The sequence below is a fragment of the Salvia splendens genome, chromosome 5 (genome assembly GCF_004379255.2).
Source record: "Salvia splendens isolate huo1 chromosome 5, SspV2, whole genome shotgun sequence".
NCBI lineage: Eukaryota > Viridiplantae > Streptophyta > Magnoliopsida > Lamiales > Lamiaceae > Salvia > Salvia splendens.
Window position 1 is genome coordinate 11,532,510 of NC_056036.1, and position 13,851 is coordinate 11,546,360.

General features: G+C 40.6%; 2 protein-coding genes across 2 annotated transcripts; both read left to right on the plus strand.

Moving 5' to 3' along the window:
• Positions 1–3,110: 3,110 nt before the first annotated feature.
• LOC121802335 lies at positions 3,111–5,480 on the plus strand. The gene is made up of 4 exons (XM_042201984.1): positions 3,111–3,720; positions 4,021–4,470; positions 4,562–4,844; positions 4,927–5,480. The coding sequence occupies exons 1-4, from the start codon at positions 3,301–3,303 to the stop codon at positions 5,061–5,063; spliced, it is 1,290 nt and encodes a 429-aa protein (XP_042057918.1). The 5' UTR covers positions 3,111–3,300; the 3' UTR covers positions 5,064–5,480.
• Positions 5,481–7,625: 2,145 nt separating this feature from the next.
• Positions 7,626–11,038, plus strand: LOC121803065 (EH domain-containing protein 1-like). The gene is made up of 16 exons (XM_042202777.1): positions 7,626–7,710; positions 7,781–7,860; positions 7,944–8,012; positions 8,475–8,535; positions 8,784–8,839; positions 8,916–8,964; positions 9,053–9,105; positions 9,193–9,306; positions 9,389–9,491; positions 9,570–9,619; positions 9,681–9,809; positions 9,884–10,135; positions 10,213–10,292; positions 10,369–10,495; positions 10,561–10,704; positions 10,770–11,038. Exons 1-16 carry the CDS (start codon positions 7,626–7,628, stop codon positions 10,953–10,955), a joined length of 1,638 nt encoding a protein of 545 aa, XP_042058711.1. The 3' UTR covers positions 10,956–11,038.
• Positions 11,039–13,851: the final 2,813 nt, after the last annotated feature.

Here is a 13,851-nt window from a genome sequence, read left to right on the forward strand (position 1 = left end):
AAAATACTTCTGGGTTTGTTGATTCCTGAAGATGGGATCGTACGAGACGCTGACCCGGCGTTGTACAGAGCCATCGTGTCCTTGCGGCTGTATGGATAACGACCTACATCCTCCTCCTCCTCCTCGGACGCCTCCTTCTCTTCCTCCATGACGTCGAATGCGCAAGCCCTGGAGCTTCCACCGCCTCGTCCTCCTTCCGGATTGGGTTCATCCGGATAATCCTCCCTAATTTGGGATAATCCCTGCGAATACCTCGGGGCGGCGGGACGAGCGTATGCATCCACGTCAAAATGAGGTGGTTGGTACGCCACCGACGTCGACGAGCCATGGGTGCTCGGCGTTGACGAACCGGAACCGGAACCACCCAAGACATTGTACATGCCCCCCTAGTCGCCAAACGCGTTTATGCCAAAGCCGCCGGAGCCGCCAGAGTTTCCGTCGCCGACATTTTGTGATGAAAATTGGAGAGGTGAGATGAAAATTGGAGAGGAAATGGAGATGATTTGAGAAGAATAGATGTGTGTTTGTGTGTATAATGAGGATGAAAGAGAAGTATTTATAGAATAAAAAAAGAAAAAAATAAAAAAATATCCGTTGAACGGTCATATGACCATTTTTTAATTTTTTTTAATTTTTTTTATTAAAATCAATTTTTTTTAAAAAAATAATTTATTGCGTCTAGGGACGTCAATCGGGCCAGCCCACCGGGTTTCGGGCCAACCCTATTCGGGTTGCGGGTCAATCGGGTGCGGGCTAATCGGGTTGTTATTTTTTCGGGTTATAAAAGTTCAGCCCTAACCCTAAAAGCTCGGGTTTCGGGCTAGCTCATCGGGTTAATCGGGTTGCTACCGATAAAATTAACATGCGATCAATCCAATAAATAATGGTGAAAATTAGTTATATTTATAAAATGTAAAATATTTAATTATGATAAATTTGAGATATATGCGTAAACTCAAATATTAACATGATCAAATACTAATATTTGAGATTTATGCAACATAAAACATAAACATCAAGAAATTTTAAAGCATGTTTAGAAATTTAAATATATTTTTTTAGTGAATTTGAAGTTTCTAATTCATTTATCTATTATTATATTAATAAAAACTTAATATATAATTTATATATTTAATATATAAAATGGAAAGTTATTTTTTCAGTAATCTGTATTATAAAATAATCAATGAAGTGTCGAATTAGAGTCAAACAAATAGAACAATATAAATTTTATCGAGTTTCCGGGCCAGCCCATCGGGTTTTCGGGTCTGGCCCTAACGGGTTGCGGGTTAGTCGGGTACGGGCTAATCGGGCTGTAATTTTATCGGGCTGGAAATTTTCAGCCCTAACCCTATAAATTTGGCGGGCTATTCGGGTCAGCCCACGGGTTGCGGGCTAAATTGACATCCCTAATTGCGTCAGCGTGACGACGCCCATTGGCGGGCCGGCGAGTGGGAGTCACGCCTAGCGCCAGCGCGCGCCAATCGTCTCGCTGGGACGAGACGCTCGCCGAGATCGGGACGAGACGCGGGGCTACAACGTCGTCCCGATGCCGTCTCGTCTCGCCGAGACGAGATAGAGATGGCAACGAGACGCGTTGCGGAAATATAATCGAACAACATGGGGTTTTTGTGCTCTCTTGTTAGCTAAATTTGTAAACTTAGAAAGTCATATACATACTCTCGTTCAAGGCTATGTTTGGTTGCGTTGTAGTAAGCTGTTAACAAGATTTACGTGATAAAAGGGTTTTTCAAGGTTTTTATGTGTGAATGTTTTCCACAATTTTAGTGTTCGGTAGAAAATAATAGCCCCATAAAAGTGGGCTTTATTATGTTTGGTTGGGTCTTGAAAAAATGTACTGTACTACGTATTATTTTAAAGCCCAGACCCAAAAATCATTTTGGAATCAATGTTCGAACTATATACATTATTTAAAAATAACCCATAAATATATAAGTATGGCCGAATGTATGATCCAGATTTCATAGCTTTGGTTGTTGTAGTTTCTAATTAATTGTTCTACTTTCAGTTGGCAGTAAATGGATGGACATATCAAACTTTTCGATTTATTCCGTGTTAGAGCTGTTTCCCCTCATACTTTAGTGGTTCCAGAAATTACGTGGCAAATGCGCATCTCCTGCGTGATATACCGTTGAGATTTTGTGTAGCTAATGAAATAAACAAGCCCAGCATCATACTAATTGAGTTTTCAATAATGATTCTATTTATTCCACTTGAACAATTTATTGGATGATAAAACCAGCTAATCTACTGATATTTGTCGTTTGTACTATAATTAAATCTAAGTCCCTATTGACAATTGAATGTAAATGAAGTCACTTGATGTCTTGATCAATAATGGGGCAAATCGATTGACGATACAAGATTCCAAGAATCTTTAATTACATGATACCACATTTTCGAGATTTTGTGTAGCTAATGAAATAAACAAGCCCAGCATCATACTAATTGAGTTTTCAATAATGATTCTATTTATTCCACTTGAACTATTTATTGGATGATAAAACCAGCTAATCTACTGATATTTGTCGTTTGTACTATAATTAAATCTAAGTCCCTATTGACAATTGAATGTAAATGAAGTCACTTGATGTCTTGATCAATAATGGGGCAAATCGATTGACGATACAAGATTCCAAGAATCTTTAATTACATGATACCACATTTTCGAGATTTTGTGTAGCTAATGAAATAAACAAGCCCAGCATCATACTAATTGAGTTTTCAATAATGATTCTATTTATTCCACTTGAACTATTTATTGGATGATAAAACCAGCTAATCTACTGATATTTGTCGTTTGTACTATAATTAAATCTAAGTCCCTATTGACAATTGAATGTAAATGAAGTCACTTGATGTCTTGATCAATAATGGGTCAAATCGATTGACGATACAAGATTCCAAGAATCTTTAATTACATGATACCACATTTTCGAGTATCACAATATCATCGATAAAACATAAATGAGATCTGAATTATTACATTAATTACGTGTACACATACAATCCACATGAGTTAGTACTCCTATTATTTTAAAATCGTTGATTCTTCCCTCCACATATTTCCTGAAAAAGAAATTAAAAAAATCATCTCTTTTTTCATCTGGTTTACGTAAGGAATCCAATTCCTGAAGCTCTCAACTCCAAATCCTATATAAAATTTCTGCCAATCTCATACCAGAATATACAGCTCGGATCCAAATTCGCTCAATTTCACACCACCAAAAACAAAAAAGAAGAGACCAATTAATATCCGGCGATTTCCCCCCAAAAGTGATGGGGGGCGAATCAGGAACGGTGGCGCCGTTGATGAGCCCTAGCGAGAAGAGGCGGGCGCTGATTCGGATGTCGTCGGACATCCACGACGAGCTGCAGGCGTTCCGGCGCTGGCTCAAATGGCTGTGCGTCGATCAATCCAATGCATGGACCGCCTGCCTCTCGTGGTTCGTCTTCGTCGCCATGTCCATCGCCATCCCCGCGCTCTCTCACTTCGTGCTCGCCTGCGCCGACTGCGACACCCGTCACAGCAGGCCCTACGACGCCGTGGCGCAGCTCTCGCTCACCGGCGTCGCCGCCATCTCCTTCCTCTGCATCTCTCATTTTGTCAGTAGGTACGGACTCCGGAGGTTTTTGTTCTTCGATAAGCTCTGCGATGAGAGCGAGACCGTCAGAAAGGGCTACACCAACCAATTCAATGTATGCTTCCATTTCTTTTCAATTATCAACTAATTTAATGGAGTATTAGTAGTTGAATTTTTTTGTTGATGAGAAATTGTAGAATGCACAGTTTCACCGTTTAGTCTTTGAATTGAATTAAGGATTGTCTAGTTTGTTTTATTTTGTTGGATTATGAGAAGGCAGAATTCTGGATATTTTGATCAGATTCATAAATAAGTTTGATGCTACTTCAAATGGATAAGCAACATATGGCCTTCTGTTCATTGGATATTAGTTTGCATCAATATGATTTTGTCATTGTATTTTGTGTGCATTCAGAGATCGTTGAAGCTGTTGTTCATCTTCGTGTTGCCCTGCTTTGCTGCTGAGAGCGCGTACAAGATATGGTGGTACGGATCAGGGGGGACGCGCGTCTCCTTCCTAGGCAATGCCATCGTGAGCAACACAGTCGCCTGCATATTGGAGCTGTGCTCGTGGTTCTATAGAACCATGGTGTTTTTCCTCGTCTGTGTTCTGTTTCGCCTCATCTGCTGCCTCCAAATACTCCGCCTCCAGGACTTTTCACAGGTGTTCCAAATCAATTCTGATGTCGAATCCGTCCTCAAAGAGCACCTCAGAATCAGGAGACACTTGCGCATCATAAGCCACAGATATAGATCATTCATTTTGTGGTCATTGATCTTCATCACGGCTAGCCAGTTTTCGTCTCTGCTCATGACCACACGCCCCAACGCGGATGTCAATATATACCACACAGGAGAGCTGGCGGTGGGTGATTGAATGCTGTAATACCAAACTATGATCTTAACTTAATCGGTTATTGTCACAGTGGACTAAAAATTTGGGATTTTTTGTGCAGGTTTGCTGTGTTAGTCTCCTCGCTGGACTGTTGATCTTGCTACGTAGCGCGACTAGGATCACGCACAAGGCACACGCCGTGACGTGCCTGGCAGCAAAGTGGCACGTCTGCGCCACAGTGGACTCATTTGACGCAGAGACTCTAGTAGCTGTAAGAGGTGATGAGCAGCTTGTAGATACAGCTTCAGATGATGGCGGAGATGAAGAAGACGAGCTTGACAACTGCAAGTTCGACCCTTCTTACGCTTACAGCACTATCTCGTTTCAGAAAAGGCAGGCGCTGGGTAAGATATAATAGGCTTTCCTTTTTGGACCAAAGCATGCCTATTTTTCAGGAAGTTTAATTTTGAGATGTGTTGGTTGCAGTGACATACTTTGAGAACAATAGAGCAGGGATCACAATATATGGCTTCATGCTGGACAGAACTTCACTGCATACAATATTCGGTATAGAATTGTCTCTGGTGTTATGGTTGCTCGGGAAGACCGTAGGAATTTCTTGAGTCGAAGATGCATCGGGCTTGTGACGTGTCCAACACCACGGATAGTTGCTCGATTGTCTATTAAAGAGGAGATCAGAGCACAGCAAATCGGGCTAGAGTGGAGGGTACGCCTTTCATGCAGTGGCAAAGGCACAAGACTATTCATTAAACTGTATGCGTATGTACAGAATTTTGTTATTTTCATTCATTAGTATAGAAACATACAATAAGATGGGTATGATAGAGGGGGCTTTGGCCCACCCTGCCTCCGTATTACTTACTCCCTCTACCTTTACCTGCTTATTTTGCTTCATGAAAGATTGGGTGTAGGGACACACGAAACTCAATGGAATTTATAGAACACAACTCTAGACAGAGGAGAGTGCATATATTCTTCCTAAATTTTTCTTGAAAAAACAATTCTGAATTCCGATTCTAGGTTCTTTCCCTTTTTGTGGGTCTATTGTTATCATGTTTTCTTCTAGGTTTCTCTTCAATTTAGTACTCCACTATATTTTTTGTTTTAGTTGGAGTAAATATTAAAGGGTTGATTATTACTCCCTCCGTCCCCGAATAAGAGTCGCTAATTTCCTTTTTGGGCCGTCCCCCATTAAGAGTCACTCTTCATTTTTACCATAAATGGTAGTAGGTCTCACATTCCACTAACTCACTCCACTCACATTTTATTATAAAATCAATATAAAAAAGTGGGTCTCACATTCCACTAACTTTTTCAACCAACTTTTCTTTACATTTCTTAAAACTCGTACCCGGTCAAACAACGACTCCTATTAGGGGACGGAGGGAGTATATTATAATTTTGGATTTGTAATTTTGTGTTAATTGTGAAAATTATTTACTTTGCTTGATGACAGGTTGGCTGCGAAAAAAAAAATAAAAACTTAAAAACCGTCTTTAGGAGTGAATAAAAGGTAAATAAATAAAAGAAATTGTGGATCTTTAGAGTGAATAAAAGGTAAATAAATAAAAGAAATTGTGGACCCCAGCTGACAAGTCTATTATATTATATTTGGATTAAAAAAATTATCATTCCTAATACCGGAATATTAGTTGTATACTAAGTATATTTTGTAGACCATTTGGCCGACCGCATGTTGCGGGAGAGGGGGAGGTGGTCACAAATTTGGCCTTGGGGGCAGTGCTAATCTTGAATGGGGAGTGGCTCGGTGTAGACATGGCTGCGTTGCATGTTGTTTGGACAGATTCTAGGGAAGAGTTATTTCATTTTTTCAAATTTTCTATTTTCACCTATAAAGAAACCTAAAATTAATGGCACCTCACATTTTTCTTTTTAGTTTATTACTGTATGTTTCTTTTTTCTTCCTATCCATTAATACATTCAACTATTTGTTCTCTTTCCTCTTTAACACATTTAACTGAGTACTAGCAGTATTTCTTAAAATTAACACATTTAACTGAGTACTAGCAGTATTTCTTAAAATCTTATGTCATGAGCATAGGAAATATTCAATTTCATCTGAAACTATACTTAGTTTCATCTTTCCAATTTTATTATTGCAAATTGATTCCAACAATCCCAATTCAATCTCTACCGGAATGTGCAATGTTTTTTACTATTCAATATAGTCGGCAAAAGGGTTGAGATCTGAATAATTCGAGGAGTGGGAACATAGAGTCGGATAATGTCAATAAAACGAGTGCTTAAAATGAAACGCCTCTACTATATAGAGACGGAGGGATTACAATTGAGAGGAATATCAACGCAAAATACAACGAGTTCAAGCCGACATAGGCACTTGATTTAGCATGATAACAGTCAGCGCAAGCACTAGGCCCGAGTGGCGACATAGATTCATTTGATCATATGTCGCTATGGAAGAGAATCTGCAATTTATCCTATCCCGGCATCGGAGAGCTGTCCCGTGGGGAATAAAGTGGCCAAAGAAGGCCAATGGAGTGGCTGCAGTGGCACCGTGCGAGCACTTAATCTGGCCCAGACCATTTTTTCGCCCGTGCGCCGCTAGAATGTACTACAAGATCGGATACACAATATTGATACTTTTATTTATGATAAATAATTGTTGTAAGATAAAAAATAGTTATGAATATAATGAATTCATAAAACTTACACCATGTAATATGTTAACGTGCTCCAAATCTACGCGATTATATAAGAAGGGATAAACAATATAGTAACCTAAATTTCTGCCAATAATTGTAAATGTTTTTCTTTTCTCTAGGAGACTATTTTTCTCTTTTATTTTAGCAAAGATTTGATTCACGGAGACTTGGTCTTACACTCTTACTCTTAATATGGAAAACAATATTCTAGTATATATAATAGTCCGAAATATTAGTAGTGGTGAAACAGCATACACGGGAGCTCTCAACCGATTACACATGCATCACTTCCAAATTACGAATTTTTACGAACTTCAATCTTATTTAATTAAATTTTAGCCCATTTGGACAAATTTCAGTTGGTTTAACTACCATACACGATATTTGAAATTGGTCGAGACTTTCTGTAAACAAAGAAAATGGTGAAGATTCTCTATTAAATTAAGAAGAAGAAATTTTGAATGAAATCATTTAGAAAAAATGGAGATTGGTTCGTCTTCGATTGGACGGTGCTCCAAGGAGCATCAGAAGATGTATCAAATTTGGTTCTCTTGTGCCGATTCTGGTACCTACCACATTTAATTCATTAATTTCTTCATGCAATTTTTTAATTCAATTTTTTATATGTTGAGCAGATGGTGATGGGCGTATCACGGGAAATGATGCGCAGACATTCCTCTCCATGTCTAATTTGAGTCGTCAACTTCTCAAACAGGTTCCTAATTAATTAGTTTCCAGTTGCAATAAACTATATATATATATACTATTTAATAAATGTTTTTTGGATTATGATAATAGGTTTGGTCAATTGCTGATTCGAAGAGGCAAGGTTATCTTGGATATGATGAATTCGTTGTAGCAATGCAGGTCAGGTCTTGTCTCTCATCTTACTTTTATATATATATATATATATATATATATATATATATATAGGGAGATGATCAAAATAAGTATGTGTTTAAATCCAGAAATGCAGACCAAATCTTGGCCCTAGGATTAGATGATCTAATGGTCAATAATTAACCAAAAACACGGAAGGTCATAATTAAGTAATTTTAGGTCATATTATAACATTTGGGTTTAATGTCATGCTAAGATCGTTTTAGGTCATGCTTTGTTAGCATGACCTAAAAATTACCTAATTATGACCTAAAAGTGACCTAATTATGATATTGTTCTGTGTTTCTGTATTTAAATCTAGTTTTGCATAGATCAAAACCCTATATATATATATATATATATATATATATATATATATATATATATATATCCTTTGCTTGTAAATTCTATTTGTGATGATTAATTTGTTCAGCTTTTGGGTGTGTGTAGCTCATGTCTTTGGCACAAGCTGGCCATAACATAACCAATGATATTGTGAATGATACTGAAGGTTAGTTAATACTTCCCTCTGTCCCGTAATAGATGTCAAAATGTTGTCTTTCTTTTTTTTTGGAAAAAGCCCACTCTCATATTAATATAAATATATTATTTTTTCACTCTACTAACACACAAAATAACATCACCTATAACCTCGTGCCAATTCCAAGTGTGTCATCTAGCTTGGGATGGAGGGAGTACTATCATTAATTGTAGTTTCATTTGCTTGAATTGATTATCTCATAATCTGCTCTGTCGCAGTTGATTATGAGAACCTGCAACCACCCACCATGGAAGGTCTTCAAACCCTTCTTGTCGTGAGTTTGATTTCCCCTCTCATCTCTCTTGTACTGGTGTTTCTTTTTTGTGATAGATGAAATTGGTAAACTGCAGAAGAAACGGAGTCAAAGCGTGCGCTACCCTTCGCCTGAGCGGATCAGTGGTAAGATGATGTATGCCATTGCCAATGCCATGGTGCTGAGGATTTTTTTTGTTAGCTAATTAAGCATTGGGTTTTTTGATGATTTTAGGCAATCCACTGCAGCAATCATCTTCTGGAAGTTGGTTTTCTAAAACCGGAAAGGTAATCTTTTTCTATTCTCTTGAGACTTATGTTTAGTAGTGTTGGCTTGAAATTCAAGTTTGTTAAATTAATGATGATGATTGTTAGACGTCGTCGAGGCCGGTGACTTCAATTGTGGATGGACTGAAGAATCTGTACATGAAGAAGCTAAAGCCCCTGGAAGTGACCTACAAGTTCAATGAATTTGTTTGTCCTCTACTGGTAAGTAGCTAGTAAATCATACTAGTATTTTAGCAAAGAAGTTGCAAGGGGTGAATGATGATGTTGATATGATTGTTGGAAGACAAGTAGCGATTTTGAGGCGAAGCCAATGGTGATGCTACTTGGCCAATACTCCACAGGCAAGACCACATTCATCAAGCATCTCATGGGATGTACTTATCCTGGTAATGAATTCATTTCCTAGATTCATCCATTGGCTTGTTTGTTTCTAGCTACTCACTCAACTTTGAGTCTAATTACAGGAGCTCATATCGGTCCAGAGCCCACGACAGACAGATTCGTAGTGGTTATGGTACGAACGTACATTTCGTGTTAGTTTGTGGGAATGGTGATTTAATGTAATGGCAAAACAGAACGGAGCTGATGACAGAAGCATTCCAGGCAACACCATTGCTGTTCAAGCAGACATGCCTTTCAGCGGCCTCCAATCCTTCGGAACAGCTTTTTTATCCAAATTTGAGTGCTCACAGCTCCCTAATCCTGTGAGTTACACTATACTCTTCAATCTTGATTATGAGATGATGAGTTGATTCTTGTCCATTGATGAATAACTAAGTTGCTGGAGCACATCACCTTTGTGGACACCCCGGGAGTCCTCTCCGGGGAGAAGCAACGCACGCAGAGAAGCTACGACTTCACAGGAGCCATTTCCTGGTTTGCCATCAAGTGTGATCTCATCTTGCTCCTCTTCGACCCTCACAAGCTTGATATCAGCGACGAATTCAAGCGTGTCATTGAATCTCTTCGTGGCCATGATGATAAGATACGCGTCGTCCTCAACAAGGCCGACCAAATTGATACACAACAAGTATGCATCTCTTTATATTTATACAGTATATGTACTCAGATGCATGCACCCTAACTGATCATATCCTGTCTTCACAGCTTATGCGGGTATACGGTGCCTTAATGTGGTCTCTAGGCAAAGTCTTGAATACTCCTGAAGTTATGCGTGTTTATATTGGGTAACTAATTACATACTACACTAATCAAATTTCTTATATTGGGTAACTAATTACTTACTACACTATTTGTTGCAAGCTCCTTCAACGACAAGCCTATAAACAACGCTGCAGCCGGTCCCCTCGGGGAAGAGCTCTTCCAGAAAGAACAAGACAACCTTCTCAATGACTTGAAAGACATACCTAAGAAGGCTTGTGATCGTCGAGTAAGTATCTCTTAGTTTTCCCATTATATCATCGTAACAATATTAACTATGGTTTCATGTCACAGATAAATGAGTTTGTGAAACGTGCTCGTGCTGCTAAGATACATTCCTTGATCATTAGTCATCTCAGGAATGAGATGCCTGCAATGATAGGCAAAGCTAAGGCTCAGCAAAGGCTCATCGATAATCTGGCCAATGAATTTGCAAAGGTTCCCTCTTCTCTTTTTCTCGTCTCAAACGCTAAATGATTCTATATCCTCAAATTACCTTTCAGGTTCAGAGAGAGCAACATCTCCCGCTGGGGGATTTCCCGAATGTGGATCAATTTAGAGAGAGCTTGAGCGGGTACAGCATAGACAAGTTTGAGAAGTTAAAACCAAAAATGATCCAGTGTGTTGATGAAATGCTTGCTTATGATATCCCACAGCTTCTTAAGGATTTCCGAAATCCTTACGATTAGACTTTCCAAATTTTTTACATGTGTATAAATTGACATGTAATTATATAGTACATTGTTTCAGAAAATATCAAATATCAATTGGAATACATGGCTTGCCACAACTGATGATTGTAATAGTTTAGCAAAGTGAACCGATTCCCACGTTCCACTACTAATTTGAGTATATACATGTATATAAAGTTGTGTTGATAAGGGAGATAACTAAAACAAGAATGCATCCTTCCCAAATCTTAATTAAGTGATCTAATGGTCAATAATAAACCAAAAACACGGAAGGTTATTATTAAGCAGTTTTAGGTAATATTATAAAAGATGTCATGTTAAGATCATTTTAGGTCATGACCTAAAAGTAATCTAGCAATGACCTAAAAATGTCCTACGTTTGATTTTGTTCTTAAATCTAGTTTTGTATAGATCAAAACCCGATATTCATCATTTGTTATTATGCTTTATGATGACTTTAACTATAGTATGCCAACGCAAGGGTTCATGCAAAGCTAATTTATGTTACTAGTATGTAAGTATGTTTCATATTAAAGAGGATCAATAATAATTTAATATTTAATATCCAGGCTATTACTATATTAGTTCACAGCTAGGGTTTATAGTTTTAAAAATTTCATTAGTTAAGGTTGGTTATAAAATACTGAACAGTAAAACACAAAATGAAACGTAAAATTAATTCTAGCAATGGGAGATAATGAAACACAAACAAAAAAGGATAGATAATCTCATTTGGAACATTGGAGGTTAACAACCGAAGGCCCAGCAAACAACCCAAACACAATGAAACAGAAATTGATTCCCCCATTGATATATAAGCTACTACAGTGACTGAGCTTAACAACATCTCCCAAACATCATAGACGCGAGGAATTGCAGCCTAAGCGCGGGGAGAGAGAAGACATCTCCCAATCAGCGACGGTAGGCCCCAAATCCGAAATCCTCCGGAGGTCGGCGAGGCAGCGTCGGCCCCATTGACTGAGTAGCGCGGCGAGTGGCTGACGAGAACCCCGGAGATGAGGGGCGGATAAAGTCCAACGCGTCAGCCGGATCTCTTGAGATAAGGCTGCTAGGGATTCGCCGGTGACCTTGGGAGGAGATGGGAAGGGCTTACCGACGGTTTGAGAGAAGAGAGAACTCCGCCCCCACAAAGATCTTGCGGAGGCGGGAGTGGTGCGCTGCTTTCCGATGGCGGAGGTGTGAGAGAATAAACCCGCCGGCCTCCTCACTGATTTGAAAAGGGAATAAATTGAAAATCAGGGGAATAAATTTTGTTTTTTAGATTTTATATGTCTTTAATTATTAATGTACTGTATTTGATTACTAATAAAAATTAGGGGGAAAAAAGGTTGCTCAGGCAGCAACGCGTCTAGCGGGTGGCTCGTATCTCATCCCGCCGAGACGAGATGGCGGCGAGACGCGTTGCAGCGCCCCATCTCGTCCCGGTCTCGCCGAGACGCCCGTCCCACCGAGACACCTCGCGGGCTGTCTCGCCACGCGCTTGCGCGACGTGGCGCGCTCCGGCGCCATGCGTGACGCTCACTGGCCGGCCCGCGAGTGGACCTTGTCACGCTGATGCAATAAATCATTTTTTAAAAAAATCGAATTTAATTATAAAAAAATAAAAAATCGAAAACGGTAATATTGCGGTTTTTCGATCGTTTTCCTTTTTTTTTTCTTTTTTATTTTTATTTTTTTACTCTATAAATACACTTATTTCATCCTCATTTCACAAACAAATACACATCAAATCCTCCAAATCATCTCCATTTTCTCTCCAATTTTCATCTAACCTCTCATCACAAAATATCCAGCGACGGAAACTCTGGCGGTGACGGCTCCGGCGGGTTTTACATCAACGTGTTTGGCGACTGGGGGGCATGTACAACGTGTTGGGTGGTTCCGGTTCGTCTACGTCGGGTACCCAGGGCTCGTCGACGCCGGGGGTACCAATCACCCCATTTTGATGTGGATGCATACGCTCGTCCCTCCGCACCGAGGTATTCGCAGGGATTATCCCAAATTCGGGAGGATTATTAGGAAGAACCCCATCCGGAAGGAGGACGAGGCGGTGGAAGCTCTAGGGCATTCGACGCCGTGGAGGAAGAGGCGGAGACGGCCGAGGAGGATGAGGATGAGGATGAGGATGTAGGCCGGCATCCGTATAGCCGCAAGGACACGATGGCGGTGTATAACGCCTGGATCAGCGTCTCGTACGATCCCATCGTTGGGAATCAACAATCACGGAAGTGCTTCTGGGAAAAGGTCACCGAGGCCTACAACGAGATCAAGCCAAGAGGGTCCCGCCGCCGCACATTGAAGATGCTCCGCGCTCACTTTGACCGAGTCGACAGGGGGGTCAAAAAATTCTGCGCCATCTACAAGAACGAAGCGGCTCATTACCAAAGCGGAGCCACGGGAGCCGACATTCTGAGATCGGCTTTGTGAGTCTACTTCGACGACACCGGCAAAGAATTCAGACATGTCGATGTCTGGGAGGCCGTCAAAGACGAGGAAAGGTGGGTCGGCGGTGTGCGGTCCAACTCGAGCTCGACCTCTAAGCGCACAAAGCACACGGCGGGTGGCCAATACACGTCTAGTGGGGGCGGTTCGGGCAGCGCTGCACAAGAGGCTGCCTCGCAGGAGGTTGAGGGCACGACAGACGATGCCGGGGGTCCTCCCGTGTGCGCCGTCGGCCGCAAGGGACCAAGGCGGTGAAGGCGGCTAGAGGGAGGAGGGGCCGAGGCGAATCAAGCTAGGCGGGCTCGGGCTCGAACACCCTATTGTCCATGTACTTGACCGCCACGATGGCGGACACTTCCCGCATGACGCCTCCACAATACCCAGCTCATCTTGCCGGAATTGAGTATATGGCAAGACAAATTGGTATTCC

What these genes read in the sequence shown, in the direction of transcription:
- LOC121802335 (XM_042201984.1), top strand. Translation starts at nt 3,301, where the DNA reads ATGGGGGGCGAATCAGGAACGGTGGCGCCGTTGATGAGCCCTAGCGAG. An exon ending in GCTACACCAACCAATTCAAT is followed by an intron (nt 3,721 to 4,020) that starts GTATGCTTCCAT and finishes GTGTGCATTCAG; the next exon opens with AGATCGTTGAAGCTGTTGTT. An exon ending in TCAGAAAAGGCAGGCGCTGG is followed by an intron (nt 4,845 to 4,926) that starts GTAAGATATAAT and finishes TGTTGGTTGCAG; the next exon opens with TGACATACTTTGAGAACAAT.
- LOC121803065 (XM_042202777.1), top strand. Translation starts at nt 7,626, where the DNA reads ATGGAGATTGGTTCGTCTTCGATTGGACGGTGCTCCAAGGAGCATCAG. An exon ending in TTCGCCTGAGCGGATCAGTG is followed by an intron (nt 8,965 to 9,052) that starts GTAAGATGATGT and finishes TGATGATTTTAG; the next exon opens with GCAATCCACTGCAGCAATCA. An exon ending in AGAAGGCTTGTGATCGTCGA is followed by an intron (nt 10,496 to 10,560) that starts GTAAGTATCTCT and finishes TTCATGTCACAG; the next exon opens with ATAAATGAGTTTGTGAAACG.